This window comes from Dipodomys merriami, unplaced genomic scaffold (genome assembly GCF_024711535.1).
Source record: "Dipodomys merriami isolate MVZ:Mamm:240054 unplaced genomic scaffold, mDipMer1.0.p SCAF_32, whole genome shotgun sequence".
NCBI lineage: Eukaryota > Metazoa > Chordata > Mammalia > Rodentia > Heteromyidae > Dipodomys > Dipodomys merriami.
In genome coordinates, this window is record NW_027204715.1 from 1,564,828 (window position 1) to 1,580,815 (window position 15,988).

Below are 15,988 nucleotides of genomic sequence, written 5' to 3' on the forward strand. Positions count from 1 at the left end.
GGGAGGGCCCAGGGATGAGGATGGGATGATAACACATTGTAAATTGAAAAAAAAAGAATAGAAGAGGGAGGTAAGAAAAAGCAACAGAGGGGAGGAACAGGAGCCAAGTACGTTACAGTAAATCCTACTGTACAGTCAGAAAACAACGTTCCGCGAGCAAGCCGAGGCCTGCAGCACGCGCTTGAGTGTGAAGCGTCTGGCACTGAGGGCGAAGGTGAGCCGCGCACGCGGTGTGCAGGAGGGGACGGCGATCCAGGACGCAGGGGACACCTGCGTGGACACATGGGGCAGGGAGGAGCTGAGCTTGGGCATCAGATCCTCTGATTGTGTAAGGGCCGTTACACCAGCATCTCTGAGACACAAAGCAGCAGGGCTAGCATTACCACCCTGGGGCAGAGCCCCGCAGGAGCTGCGGTCCAGGGCAGGCCGCCGGGCAGTGGCTCTGGCCCAGGCCGCCTGTCTGCAGTCCTGCCTGGGCGGGTGCGGAGGAGAGGAAGGAATAGCCGGCCCAGCCCGGGGCACCGGCCCCTCTCAGCCCCAGGTGCGGGAAGGGGACAGGCTCTCCCCTGATGTCCAGCACCGGTGCAGGTCCTGAGACCCGGCTAGGAATGGCTCCTCACCTTCCATCAGACACAGCGCTCCTCAGCGCTGCTCAGGCCTGGCCCTCCGGTGGGGTGTCCCGGGACAGACCCCAGTGGGCCTCTGATGCTGCCCCTTCCTCTTGAGCTGGCCTTGGCCTCCGCGGGACTACAGTAAGGCCGGTGGACACTGAACTCTCCACTTTAGCGACACCAACAGTCTAAGTCATTCGATAGATACTATTTGTGTGACTTTTCCTGCGGGACTGGAGCCTTGAACTCAGGGCCTCACGCTTGCTGCGGGAGCCCCCGCCCCTTCTTGCTTCTGTCATTTCTTTTCAGATCGCATCTCCCGTTGCTGCCTGGGACAGCCGGGGATCACACTGCTCTGCCTATGTCCTCGGAGCGGCTGGGATGGCGGGAGTGCACTACCACACCTGGCTTATCTGCAGGGTGAAGATGACTCACCTGCCGCTCCGTCTGTCATGGGCCCTGTCTCCTAAGTAGCTGGGATTATAGGCATGAGCCACAAACTCAACCTAGTGCAATGTTCTAAAAGTTAAAATTAATGCCAACAAACGCATATGACTAAGCAGATAATACATTTCTAAATGAAAAACAAGATCCTCACCAGTACTGAGGCGGGACCTATCTGAGCCCAACGGCCAGAAAGAAACTTGAAGCTCTGGGCCTGCCACACCTGTAATGTGGTGTCCGCCATGCTCTCGAATCCACACGCAGGCTGCCATGCCGGGCACTGCTACCTGCCATCCAGGATCTGCTGCCCACTGCAGGGTCCAAGCGGGCACCCTCAGGATCTGGCGGGCAGCGCAGCCACATCAGATGCAGAAGCATGCCCTCCATGCTAGGGCCCTTCCTGGAGCCAGCGCCGGGCGGATGGACAGCCTGCCAGGACAGCCCGGCCCGCCCTGCCCCAGTGACCACGCCGGCAGTCCAGAGCCCCCGTGGCTGTGTGGTGCGGGCTGCCCGCTGCTCTGAGGAGCTGAGCCAGCCCCCGTGGCTGTGTGGTGGCTGCCCGCTGCTCTGAGGAGCTGAGCCATGTGCTGTGGCTCTGGGCGACCTTCAGGCCTTGGAGGAGGCCGTGGAGGCCTTCCCAGACCTCTCTGTGTTTGGCTGCAGCAGGCGATCAAGCATGGGACACGTGGCACGGGAAACGTGGCTTCACCTCCAAAGCCAGGCATTTCCGCAGAGCCCCAGTGACGGGTGACGGTGCCACAGCCTTAGCTCTGCCGAGGTTTCTTTCCCTCTAGTTGCTGATATTCTCAGTGGGGCCTGAAGCTGTGTTAGATTGTGGAGGGCAAGGCCAAGAGTCCGCAGCAGAATGGATGGGGCCCCCTTGTCTGGCAGAGAGCAACCTGGGGAGGATGACCTCCTGTGACCTGGGAGGATGACCTCCCGTGACCTGGGAGGATGACCTCTAGTGACCTGGGGAGGATGACCTCTAGTGACCTGGGGAGTATGACCTCCCATGACCTGGGGAGGATGACCTCCCGTGACCTGGGTAGGATGACCTCCCGTGACCTGGGAGGATGACCTCTAGTGACCTGGGGAGGATGACCTCTAGTGACCTGGGAGGATGATCTCCCGTGACCTGGGGAATATGACCTCTAGTGACCTGGGTAGGATGACCTCTAGTGACCTGGGAGGATGGCCCCGCAGAGTGCTGCCGCCTGGCACTTGCTGCTCGTCGGGGCCGTTCCTAGTGGTTGCTCCGTGATGGTCTGGAGCTCTAAGATGCATTGGGCTGCATTGGAGCCTGAGCTGTTTAGGGCTAGTCACCACCCAACTCTCTTGAGCTGCGTCGTTTCAGGGTCTTTGCCCAAACTGGGGTCCTCTTCGGTCTTGATGCATGGCTCATCCGTGTCCCAGGAGGGACAGGCGTGGGGTGCTGCCCCCCTGCTCCCGAGAGGAGCGGCTGCGATCTGATTCCGTGCCTCTCAATCCTTTGGATTTTTTGTTTGTTGGTTTAAGTGTTCAGGCCGGTATCGAGTTTCCATATCCATAGAGATGAATATTTTAAAGTCCTTAATTCAAACAGGCGGCAGGGCGGCAGCTCAGCCTCTGGGGCCAGGTGGAGGTGAGCGGCCCGTGAGGGGCCCGAGGGGGGGTGGGGCTCCATCCTTGCCTGCGGTGTGATGTGCGTCCTGGTGTGGAGCCGCACCCCTCTCTGCAGGGTGAGGAGCCCTGGAGTGGGGTCCATGCACACCCCTCGGCTGGGGGCTGAGTGGTTTTCCTCCAGTCATGCAGAATCTCCCAAGCAGATGCTCCCCGCTGCAGGCTGCCCTCCGTCCAGTGTGACCCTGTGACCTCCAGACCTGTCCAGTCACCCTCCGTCCAGTGTGACCCTGTGACCTCCAGACCTGTCCAGTCACCCTCCGTCCAGTGTGACCCTGTGACCCCCAGACCTGTCCAGTCACCCTCCGTCCAGTGTGACCCTGTGACCCCCAGACCTGTCCAGTCACCCTCCGTCCAGTGTGACCCTGTGACCCCCAGACCTGTCCAGTCACCCTCCGTCCAGTGTGACCCTGTGACCCCCAGACCTGTCCAGTCACCCTCCGTCCAGTGTGACCCTGTGACCCCCAGACCTGTCCAGTCACCCTCCGTCCAGTGTGACCCTGTGACCTCCAGACCTGTCCAGTCACCCTCCGTCCAGTGTGACCCTGTGACCTCCAGACCTGTCCAGTCACCCTCCGTCCAGTGTGACCCTGTGACCTCCAGACCTGTCCAGTCACCCTCCGTCCAGTGTGACCCTGTGACCTCCAGACCTGTCCAGTCACCCTCCGTCCAGTGTGACCCTGTGACCTCCAGATCTGTCCAGTCACCCTCCGTCCAGTGTGACCCTGTGACCCCCAGACCTGCCCAGTCACCCTCCGTCCAGTGTGACCCTGTGACCCCCAGGCCTGCCCAGTCACCCTCCGTCCAGTGTGACCCTGTGACCTCCAGACCTGTCCAGTCACCCTCCGTCCAGTGTGACCCTGTGACCCCCAGACCTGTCCAGTCACCCTCCGTCCAGTGTGACCCTGTGACCCCCAGACCTGTCCAGTCACCCTCCGTCCAGTGTGACCCTGTGACCCCCAGGCCTGCCCGGTCACCCTCCGTCCAGTGTGACCCTGTGACCCCCAGGCCTGCCCGGCTGCCTTCCTCACCTTTTCCATTTGAGACTCGGGAGGTGCTGCGCACAGTTCATCACTGCCGTCTCCCTGACTGGGAGCCCGTCGGTGGGAAAAGCCCGCTCGTGGAGCTCGATGGGACGTGTAGGTCTCGGGTGACCCCCAGTCCTGGCAGGGCCCCAGGGTGCCCGCAGGCTGCGGCTCTCATCCCATGCACTGACCTGTGTCCTTGCAAGCAAGCCGCATGTTTACACCATGTGTGGGTCCCCCTGCCCCCTTTCCCTCCTTATAACTGTCTGACTGTATCCAGAGAAGGGTCTATCTCAAGAGCACGCTTGGGGCCTGGCTGACTGATCGCCAACTCTCATTAATGTGTTCACATTTAAAATCAAGAACATACAATTGGGACTACATTTCAAATAATTTCCTTCTTTCCCCTAAGGATGTCATCTTTCTTTTCCATGTATAAGATGTAATGCGAACTGTAACTATGGGCACATGTGGAATAGAATTTGTTATTTTGGTTTGGGGACTGAGCACATCCCTCATCCCACGCCCCGTCCGCCCAGGGGCGATGCACACAGGTGGTGCGTTCACTAGGGGCCTGTGGGATGGGCAGGGGTCCCCGCCACCCTCTCCGCTTGCCTGTGGGGCTCCAAGCATTGCTGCCGACCACTTGCTCCAGGTAGAAACACAAGCCAGACCCCAACTGCATTTCCAGGACATGAGTGTACCCCATAGCCCTCAGGTCACAGACTTGAGTAGCTTTCATACTACAATTTGTAGATCTGTCTTCTCTGATGCAGATACGAACCGCTCCTGGTCAAAACAGCCTCACACCACACAGGGCCGGGCGGGGGGGGGGGGGGGTTCTGAGGATGTCTCTTGTTCTACTTGACCTCCTTGTGCGTTCCTGTGTTCCACCTCCACCTGTGAGTGCTGGAAGCAGGGATCGTCACATCAATTCAGGCCCAAAGATCCAGAACCCTCTAGAAATGGCTTCAGATAAACATGTCCCGACAGCTTTAGCTTCCCCAGCCTCAGCTGCCGGTCAGGGTCAAAGTCACTCAATCTGATGAAAGAAGTGCCACATTCAAAGACAGTGTCACACTCAAAGAGCAGGTCACACTGAAAGTGTCACACTCAAAATGAGTGTCATAGTCAAAGAAAGTGTCACAGTCAGAAAGAGTGTCACACTCATACCTTTCCACTAAGGTCCGTGTCCTTAGTGCCATTGTTCCATTGTCTCTGTCCAGAAATGTGTTCACAGATCTAAATGTTGGCTCTCTTCTTTTTCCTCCTCCTGCTCCTCCTCCTCCAGACTCTTATGCTGCCCAGAAGCAGACACAGCCTCTCTGGAGAGCTTTCCACAGTCCTCCTTGCCAATCCAAGAGGTGAAGTGAGGACCAGTAGGCATGCAGAACGTCATGAGGAGGGGAGGATATTTCCCACACTGAATCTCTTACAAAACAAACAAACACACACACAAAGTGGCCCAGTGCTGCCGGCAGCACCGCCCAGTGCGGGGTGTGCTCCCTGTGCGGCCGTGGCCGAGTCCCCAGAGCCCCGAGCAAGAGACACACGTGGGATCTGAAATAAGCCAGGGGTCCACAGGCTACCCGGACCTGGGGAAGCCAGGGGTCCACAGGCTACCCGGACCTGGGGAAGCCAGGGGTCCACAGGCTACCCGGACCTGGGGAAGCCAGGGGTCCACAGGCTACCCGGCCGGACCTGGGGAAGCCAGGGGTCCACAGGCTATCCGGACCTGGGGAAGCCAGGGGTCCACAGGCTACCCGGACCTGGGGAAGCCAGGGGTCCACAGGCTACCCGGACCTGGGGAAGCCAGGGGTCCACAGGCTATCCGGACCTGGGTCAGGCTATTGGCCACACACAAAGTCTGCCATCCAACCAGTCCTCCACAGAATGCAGGGGAGATGGACGTGTGGCCAGTGGGCAGTGGGGAGGCCTCCCGGAGACGGGGACAGACCGCAGGGACACCAGCACCTCCAGACCTCGCTGAGCACCTGCCCCTTCCCGCGAGACCCTGCCGTGGCCACCTGCTCCAGAAAGGCAGTACTAGGAGTTTCAAGTTTCCTTCAGAATCTTCCAGAAGGAGAGAAGGAAACTTGGGCTCCCTGGCAGGGTGGGCCTGGCGCCCCGAGGGCTTCCCACCTGCAAGCTCTCCAGAGGGGTCAGTCCAACACCTGAAGCAGAATTAAGGTAAGTGCTTTCCTTTAATCTCAGCAACGTCTCCCTATTAGGTCTCAACTTTGTTCTTTCTCTGCTGTCATTAATTTTCCTCTTGCCTTTTCTCTCTGACAGAATAATGATTTTATTTGAGCCGCTGATTATTATCTGGCTGTATCAGACTTGAAAACTGTAATTTGAAAAAGGTGAGGCGGGCCTTGTCCGAGTCTGCTCTGCATCTCCTTCTCCGTAGACAGCAGTAGATGACTGACTCCAAATTTAAACTGACAGTCTTTGTCCAGGGATTTGAAATCCTGTAGAATATTAAAGCCCCATCTTTATCTTTAAAATATACTTTTAAAATCTGTTCTCTGTGGGGTTCTTTTAGTCCCTGGATGATTCTAAGTGACATTGGAAAGCGGGTGAATTAGGCTCAGCACGAATCACTAAATGGAAATGTATGTTTCAAAAATAATTGATTCGGCGGCTTTCTGGGCTGAGTCAGGGCCTGGGAGGCAGCGCAGCTGGCCGTACCCCACCTGGAGTGACCTTGAGCAGGCTGTGTTCCCCCTGGCTCCTGCTTCCACCTGGGAACACAGCCGTGTCTGCAGGAGTTGGCTTTGGAATTCCTGGGACGACCCCCCCCATCCCCACCTGGGAGGGGTGGGGGCTGAGCAAGGACAGGAGGGGGGCAGGGGAAGGGAGGGGGCAGCCACAGAAGCTGCTGGAGGGCAAGCTGTTGGGGCCCAGGACGTGAGTGTGGAAATTGAAATGCAGACCTGGTGCCAAGAGCTTCGGCAGCGGTGGTCTACAGAGAGGCGCTTCCCGCCCTTTCCCCGAGGACAGGGCCGTCCCTCCACCGTCCATCCTCCAGTACCCTTCCCTCCTCCGGCTTCTCAGACGTCTCGCACCTCCATCCTCCCTGAGTGTCTCTTTTTACCACGTTGCCTCCAGGACTCCTGGACTGTGGTCTTGTCTGGGACGAGGACCCGTCAGGACCCTGAGGCCCTCCCTCCGCTCCCAGCAGGCCGGAGGGCTCCCTTCTTTCCCAGGGGAGCATAGAGCGGTGAGGAGTGAGGGATGGAAGTGGGGTGTGGTGTGGAAGCCTTCTGCCCGCAGTCCTGGGCCCCGCTGTCCTCTGTGGGTGCTCTCGGCGCCTGTCCCTTGTCTCTGGGCAAGTGGTTCTGTCCAGGTGGCTGCCGCTGCCTCTGGTGGTTCCTCCCGGAAGGCGCAGTACTTCTGGGGCACCTCCTGGGGAAGACAGCACTTCCCGGTATCCGAGCTCCAGGCCAGCTAGCCACGCCCTCTCGGGTCTGAGAATTTCTCCCACAGAGTTTCTCAGGGTCAGGGACGCAGCTCATGGGGCTGGTAGGGAGGCCAGAGGCACCTGGCCATTCTGCCGCCAGGCTCACAGCACCTCTGCTGCAGGCCAGCTTCGGGCCTGGAAGGGACAGGTCTGGAAGGAATGGATGGGTCTGGAAGGGATGGACAGGCCTAGAAGGGATGGATGGGCCTGGAAGGGATGGACAGGTCTGGAAGGGACGGACGGGCCTGGAAGGGATGGACAGACCTGGAAGGGATGGACAGGTCTGGAAGGGATGGACGGGCCTGGAAGGGACGGACAGGACTGGAAGGGATGGGCCTGGAAGGGATGGACAGGCCTGGAAGGGACAGACAGGACTGGAAGGGAAGGATGGGCCTGGAAGGGATGGACAGGCCTGGAAGGGATGGACGGGCCTGGAAGGGAAGGACGGGTCTGGAAGGGATGAACAGGACTGGAAGGGATGGGCCTGGAAGGGATGGACAGGCCTGGAAGAGATGGACGGGCCTGGAAGGGATGGATGGGTCTGGAAGGGAAGGACAGGCCTGGAAGGGATGGACAGGTCTGGAAGGGAAGGATGGGCCTGGAAGGGAAGGATGGGCCTGGAAGGGATGGACGGGACTGGAAGGGATGGACGGGACTGGAAGGGATAGACAGGCCTGGAAGGGAAGGGATGGGACTGGAAGGGAAGGACGGGCCTGGAAGGGATGGACAGGCCTGGAAGGGAAGGATGGGCCTGGAAGGGAAGGACAGGCCTGGAAGGGATGGACGGGCCTGGAAGGGATGGACAGGCCTGGAAGGGATGGACGGGTCTGGAAGAGATGGATGGGCCTGGAAGGGATGCACGGGCCTGGAAGGGATGGGATGGGACTAGAAGGGAAGGGACGGGACTAGAAGGGAAGGGATGGGACTGGAAGGGAAGGGACAGGTCTGGAAGGACGGGACTTGAAGTGATGGACAGTTCCGGAAGGGAAGGACAGGCCTGGAAGGGATGGACAAGCCTGGAAGGGAAGGGACGGGACTGGAAGGGAAGGACGGGCCTAGAAGGGAAGGGACGGGACTGGAAGGGAAGGACGGGCCTGGAAGGGAAGGACAGGCCTGGAAGGGAAGGATGGGCCTGGAAGGGATGGACCAGACTGGAAGGGATGGACGGGACTGGAAGGGATGGATGGGACTGGAAGGGATGGATGGGACTGGAAGGGATGGACAGGTCTGGAAGGGAAGGATGGGTCTGGAAGGGATGGACGGGCCTGGAAGAAAAGGACGGGTCTGGAAGGGAAGGATGGGCCTGGAAGGAAAGGACGGGTCCTGGAAGGGAAGGACGGTACTGGAAGGGACGGGTCTGGAAGGGATGGGCCTGGAAGGGACTGGTCTGAGGCTGGGCCTGGGCCCCAGGAAGCAGTTGGGACTCTGCCTTTTCTTTGTCACACCTAGTAGGTGCCAGGGACCTCATGGGTACAGGCTAAGATGCCCTCTGCACCCCCCTTCCCCAGGCCAGTCCCCAAAGGTCACCGTGCTGGCTCAGGCAGGTCAGCTCCCGCTCTGCCTCTGCCTGGCTCACGGGCCCCAGGGGCGCTGCCCAGCCCCCGCCCGTGTGAGGGTCTCAGGGAAGCCATCCTGACTGGGAACACAGAGCCAAGATCTCCCACACAAGGAACATGCTGAGACGGATGCACTTCCTGACTAGAACTACTACAACAATGTTTCCAAAGAAGGCCCACACAACACAGCTACTTTCAAAACATCTTTTCAGTGGCTTCTGAATGGCAGGAATACCCAGCGAAGGACATAAGCACACAGTGGACAGTGCAGCAGTGACCCCAGGGCGGCTGGCGGCTGCTGACGCGTCTGACTCAGGGACCATAGGCAGAGGAAATGGCTTCACGTGAACATTTTTCTTCCAGAAAGATCAGAGGTGCAAACCTGGATCCGGGAGAGCGGAGGCATGAGGGTCCGCAGGGATTACCCCTGCTCAGGTCAGGGGTGAAGAGCATACAGTCCCTCAAACTAGAGCTTGCCTGAGTTTGCTTCTAGTCTAGGCAACGTCATGCCACTGAAGATAGATGTGTTTTCAGAGACTACAGGCTTTTTTTCAGAGACTACAGGCTTTGTGTTTTCCTTCCACAAAACAGCGCAACGCGCACTCTTAATTTTGTATTAAATGCTTCTTTCTTTGTTTGATCACCGTTTTGTCTTGTGTGCATGTTACGTTGCTAAAGGGGACACCACCTCAACAGGATTTTTTTTCTACAACATCACTTTTACTCCGGTGGTAACTCAATTAATTAGAGAGATTGGGATCGCGTCTAATTGCACGCTTTGCTAGTGTGAACCTGTCAGGGTCGTCTGACTTGTAATCAAATCCACAGAATCTTTGCAAAATCAAAGGTGAGGAAGAGCTGCCTGTGCTTGCTTGCATGGGTGGAGAGCACTTCTGTTCAAGAATACTTCACAAATTGAAACAGCCTGTGAGCGAGCATTCCATCACTGACAGCTGGTCCACGGCCGGCTTTCCTTTGACAGGTACCCAAGTACAGAGCTCCCGGACAGACTTCGCCCTTGCTCTGCCTAATACACGACACGCTTGTGGTCATCTGATGCTCAAAATCGTCCCCTGAATCTGAAGTTCTCAGTGTAAGCCCCACTGCTTGGCCACACCCATAAGCTCGCATAGGTAGAGCTCTTTCATAAATAGCTTCAGACCCTGCAAAGAATGCCTTTGAACATCTTCAAAGGAACTTTTTTTTTTTTTAATGTCAAGATGAGTTTGCCGTTGTGCAATGAGGAGAAAAACAGACATTTATCAAACTGTGCACAGTGTCAGCTTGTGTCTGTGTCCTCTGCCCACACCTTCCGGGGTTCTTGGAGAAATCACCTGTCTGAACTCTGCTCCTAAGGGGGAAGTCCTCCAAACATTCACCTTCACTGTGTTCTCTCTGTCTCTCTCTCTGTCTGTCTCTGTCTCTGTCTCTGTCTCTCTCTGTCTCTGTCTCTCTCTCTGTCACTGTCTTTCTTTCCCTCCCTCCCTCCCCAAACCTCCGCTCAGGTCCAACAGCTAACAGCTAACCCTGCCTCTCTGTTATGCAAGGAATGTCTCAGAAGAGACTTCAAGGCGGTATGAAGAGTCCGTGGAAGCAGGGGCAGATGAGACCAGGGAGGGGATCGCTGGGCCAGTCTGGGGCACGCTCTTCATCACAGTGCCTCAAAGGACGAAGCCTGGCCCCGAAACCATCCGAGGGGCTGCGTTGATCAGCGAAGCTCTCCGTGAATTGCTCTAGAACTTACAAAAAGCTAACAGGAACCAACTCAGTGTGGTTCTTTTGTACCTTAGCCTTCATGGTTGTTTCTGTTTCTCATTTAAAAATTTTTCAAAGTCCTCAAACCTGTGTTTTGTGGTTATGTTTCAGTTTTGTTGGATTGAGTTGATATTCCCAGCTGACAAGGGTAAAATGTTGAGTTCTGTAACGGCACTGTGGTCTTCCGCTGACAGCACACAGGGGTGTGAGGGAGGCGGGAGAGGTCCACTGCCAACCCCGTCACTGCATTGCTTGCCTTTCTGGGGACAGAAAGGAACGCGGAGGCCTGAAGGGCCCTCACTCCAATCCAGTCGGTTAGTGTGCACATCACTCAGATGGAATGTGACTCCTGGAAACACTTACAATTAGAAACGCCAGTGGATTTATGCACAGGCATGCACCCTCCACAGCTCACACACACAACTCACAGAAACACACAGGCATGCACACTGCACAACACACACACACACAACACAGAAACACACAGGCATGCACACTGCACAACACACACACACACAACACAGAAACACACAGGCATGCACACTGCACAACACACACACATACACAGAAACACACAGGCATGCACACTGCACAACACACACACACACAACACAGAAACACACAGGCATGCACACTGCACAACACACACAACTCACAGAAACACACAGGCATGCACACTGCGCAACACACACAACACACAGAAACACACAGGCATGCACACTGCACAACACACACAACACACAGAAACACACAGGCATGCACACTGCACAACACACACACACACAGAAACACACAGGCATGCACACTGCACAACACACACACATACACAGAAACACACAGGCATGCACACTGCACAACACACACAGCACACAGAAACACACAGGCATGCACACTGAGCAACACACACAACACACAGAAACACACAGTCATGCACACTGCACAACACACACAACACACAGAAACACACAGTCATGCACACTGCACAACACACACAACACACAGAAACACACAGGCATGCACACTGCACAACACACACACATACACAGAAACACACAGGCATGCACACTGCACAACACACACACACACAACACAGAAACACACAGGCATGCACACTGCACAACACACACAACACACAGAAACACACAGGCATGCACACTGCACAACACACACACACAGAAACACACAGGCATGCACACTGCACAACACACACAACACACAGAAACACACAGGCATGCACACTGCACAACACACACACACACACAGAAACACACAGGCATGCACACTGCACAACACACACACATACACAGAAACACACAGGCATGCACACTGCACAACACACACACAACACACAGAAACACACAGGCATGCACACTGCACAACACACACACATACACAGAAACACACAGGTATGCACACTGCACAACACACACACACAACACACAGAAACACACAGGCATGCACACTGCACAACACACACAACACACAGAAACACACAGGCATGCACACTGCACAACACACACAGCACACAGAAACACACAGGCATGCACACTGCACAACACACACACACAACACACAGACACACACAGGCATGCACACTGCACAACACACACACACAACACACAGAAACACACAGGCATGCACACTGCACAACACACACAACTCACAGAAACACACAGAGACACACAGGCATACACACTCTACTCCACAACACACAGAAACACAAACACAAAACCGTATCTGGGTTTTAAGGAAAATAACCAGTGTGTTGCGCTGTGTCCCCATTCGAAAACCCTATATAGTGGCCAAATTCCTTCCATCATGGAGCTTAGGAAGGAGGTTGGCAAAATGGCCCAAAATGCTTCAGAGAAAAGCAGCAAACAACGATGCGCAGCAGGAATGCAGGCGTGCTTAACTCTATCTGGAGAGCAGGATGGTGGGTTTCCTTTGAAAATATTTTCCCAGTTTTTCAAGTTCCTGTAAGAACTATTTTTTCACAATTAGCCAGAGTGTTTCAAATCCTGTGTTCAGAATTTATAATTACCAGGAGATCGTGTCAAAAACTGCAAAAAAAAATAGTTTGATACCATTAAGATTCTTTGTTATAATAACAGTGACCTGGCCTTGAGACACTTTGTTATAATAACAAGGAACTGGCAAGTCCGCTCACAGTAATAGCATGGCAGGCCTGCCAGCCCGAGCCACAGAGAGGCCCAAGTCCTGCCCTCCCCAGGCTGGGGACAGGGCTCTCCTCCGAGCTTCTCCCGGGCAGAGAGCTCGGCTCCATGTGCACTTTGTGTAGAGGGCACATTCCCATTCTGGACACGTGTGACCTTTCTCATCCTGGGGATCCTTGTGACCCCATCTACCCCCCCATTGCCTCCACCCCTCCGTGGGGTCTTCCACTCTGACCTGGGGCTGGAAGGGGATCGTGGTTCACCACAGAGCACACCTCCAGGGACACCACCAGGGCACAGCAAGGTTTGGGGGACCCCACAGGAAAGGTCCTCGCGCCCCCGTGCCTGAGGGGCTGGGTTTTTGGTGCGGGTTAGGGCGGCTTAAGCAAGTAGCCAAGCCAGGCGGAACCCAAGCCCCTGAGTAGGCCCTGAGGCCATCGTGCTCAGGGTGAGGCCCCGGCCCCCCAGGACCAGAGCCGCGGCACCGCTGACTTCTCCCTGCGACCCCAGCTTCCGAGCAGAGCAGCAGGATGGCTGTGGAGGAAGCTCCATGGGCGGGGGGCGTCTTGGCAGAGATCCCCAGCCGTGTGGGGCCTTGCAGGCTGGATGAGACTCGGCATCCTCCCCACGCTGCTCTGGGCCCAGCCGTGGAGAGCCTTGCCCAGGAAACCGCGGACTCCGCACATTTACTCTAAATATAAGATGGGGCAGGCACGTGACGGGGCTCCTGCTGCTGTGCGTACCTACCACGCAGGTAGAGCAAAACAACCACACGTTCAAAGGAATGGTTGCATTTGTCATAAATTCCTCCAAGAGTCATCGGCGCCCTGCTCCAGGCAGGCGGGAGCTGTCTGTGAGATGGGGAACTTGAAGGATTACGCGGAGGTGGAAGGTCACGGCCACACCTGACAGGTGTGCTCCTGGGCCCAGGCCAGGGAACTTACTAAGACTAACCTGGGGCACATTTACATTTGAAAACTCCAGCTTGACATCCAGAGAAATCAAAGTGCCTGACACAGCTGACGGCTTTACATTTGGAAATGAAGTTGAAACAGGGGCAGCATCTGAGGAGTAGCAGGAGGGCGGCAGGGCCTGGCCCGACCAGGCCTGGAGCAGAGGCCGGGCGCAGGGCATACACGTGGCGAGCTGCATGGAGAGATCGGGCAGCCCTCCCCTCCCCTTCCCTTCCCTGAGTGGAGCCAGGAAGGAGGGAACGCAGAGCTGGCTATTCCTTCCTGCTCTGGCCAATAAGCCGAGCAGGGAAGATGGGAGGAGGAAGAGGAAAGGCGATGGGAGTTGATTGGGTCACACTAGTAACGTGCAAATAAAAACCACAGAGAATGAACCATGCGGGCATGTGGAGACAAACGGTGGGAAAAGATACAATCTGTGGAGCTCAAAATACTCCCCTAAAATGAGCAGGCCAGCCCCACAGGGCCCCCCAAACACCGGGGCCTCTGCTTCCTACCCATCACAGAGACAGGAAGGTGGGCAGATGGCCTTGCCCGACACTGCAGGTCGACGGGCATTCCCTGGGTGCTGGCCAGGCCGTACCTTCTGGAAGGAAGCCCGGCACCCGCTGGAAGAGACGAGGCAGTCAGCCCTCCAAGTCCTCAGCCCCGGCCAGGCAGGGCAGCGCGGGCCCTCCGGCCCTCCCAAGGTTGCAGACAGCAGGGCCAGCCCGGCCTGTGTTCCTCTGTGGGCCAGCGAGGAATGCCACAGGGAACTTTACTGTCAATCCTGCCCCAGGGTTGAAATGGACACTGATGCTCACAGCGTCCTCGGGCCCCATGTTCATGGAGTCCTCTGGCCGCCACGTGAGATTGCTCTTCTTGTAGCAGACCATATGCCCCTGGGGTGAGTGCTGGGCACGGGTGGCTCACATCTACAATCCTAAAACCTCAGGAGGCTGAGGTCTGAGCACTGAGGTTCAAAGACAGCCCTATTAACCACCAAAAAGCCAGGAGCAGAGCAGTGGCTCTAGCCTTGAGTGAAAAACTAAAGGACAACACCCAGGCCCCGAGTTCAAGCCCCAGTACTGGCATGCACGTGCGTGTGCACACACACACATGCACGTGCTCTCTCTCTCTCACACACACACACACACACACACACACACACACACACACACACACACACACAGAGTTTCTGTCTATGGTCACCATGTCCCTGCAGACCCCGCACGCTGCAGGGCCCAGCTCCTCTGACTAAGAGTCTCAAGAAGAAACAGAAGGAAGCATGGGGCCTTTGGCACTGAGCCTCCCACCAGAACAGGCCTTCCTGCTGTCCCCTGGGCCTCCAGAGCGGACGCCTCCTCCCCGAGCACCGAGGTGAGCCACGTGTGAGCTGGAGCCCCTCCCCCAGGCGTCTCCTGCATTGCTGGCCCTGGTGACACCTGTGGCTCCGTGTGTCCACGGCGGGCCCCACAGCACTGAGGACGAGGGCTGGCCTGTGGAGAGCCTGCCCCCTTGTGGAGGTGACAGTCCACACCTAGCACGGGAGGCCCCGGGCTCCGGTCAGCGCGATCTGCGGGAACAGGCAGCCCCGGGGCAGCACCCCCTGTGCACCGCACAGACACGGCTGGGCTCAGTGGTCCGTCCTGGCTTCTTCTCTTGTTGAAAGATCACTAAGCCTTCCATCCCTGGGGTGGGGTTAAACTCCACTCGCGCCGATCGAGGTTTGGAATCACTCATGTAGGGGGAAAACAGACGTCAGGAGGAAGCCGTGGGGCGCGGAGACCATTAAGCCAGCCCTTCCTTCACACTCACTCCAGGGGCGATTTCAATTAAATCCCTTCAAAGCGTTCGGTGTCCCGCGTGTGGGCATAAATGATTCGGCTTTGCTCGCACAGTCACCCGTGGAAGGTGTGGCGGCTTCACACTATTGTTGTAACTTTCCTCATTTCTTCACAAATTCCCCTAATAGGAGTTTCCATTATTTAGAGCCTTTGCCTGCCACCTTAAATGCCTGTTGTTCTTGAATCTAATTACCCATGCAAATTTTTGAAGCACCCTGGAGTTACAGAAGCCCCCTTCTCCAGTGGCTGCTCTTGCCGCCATGGCCCCCGGACAGAGAGCCTGGTGTTTATTCTCCAGAGGAAGTGGCCTGGGCGTGAGCCCCTGGGTATGGACCCCCCAGGGTGGACGTGGGCCCCCGGGTGAGGATGAGGGAAGATGACTGTGGGGTAACGTTGAAGGGAATTTTGCTCAGGTAGCAAGAACTGAAGGCATCGATTTGGAACAGGGTCATGCACTGCTGAGAAATCACGGCTGTGCTGAGAAGAGTTGGGGGTAGCGAGGGC

At 56.7% G+C, this 15,988-nt stretch overlaps 1 protein-coding gene across 1 annotated transcript; it reads left to right on the forward strand.

Moving 5' to 3' along the window:
• The first annotated feature begins 2,734 nt into the window (after positions 1-2,734).
• LOC138841436 (uncharacterized) lies at positions 2,735-10,495 on the forward strand. The gene is made up of 3 exons (XM_070042091.1): positions 2,735-2,773; positions 2,893-3,893; positions 10,306-10,495. Exons 1-3 carry the CDS (start codon positions 2,735-2,737, stop codon positions 10,493-10,495), a joined length of 1,230 nt encoding a protein of 409 aa, XP_069898192.1.
• Positions 10,496-15,988: the final 5,493 nt, after the last annotated feature.

Bases quoted from the DNA above. Each gene is read 5' to 3' on its own strand.
- LOC138841436 (XM_070042091.1), top strand. From the start codon at position 2,735: ATGTGCGTCCTGGTGTGGAGCCGCACCCCTCTCTGCAGG. The intron at 2,774-2,892 runs GTGAGGAGCCCT...CCCTCCGTCCAG, and splicing joins GCCGCACCCCTCTCTGCAGG to TGTGACCCTGTGACCTCCAG. The intron at 3,894-10,305 runs GTGCCCGCAGGC...CTGTTATGCAAG, and splicing joins AGTCCTGGCAGGGCCCCAGG to GAATGTCTCAGAAGAGACTT.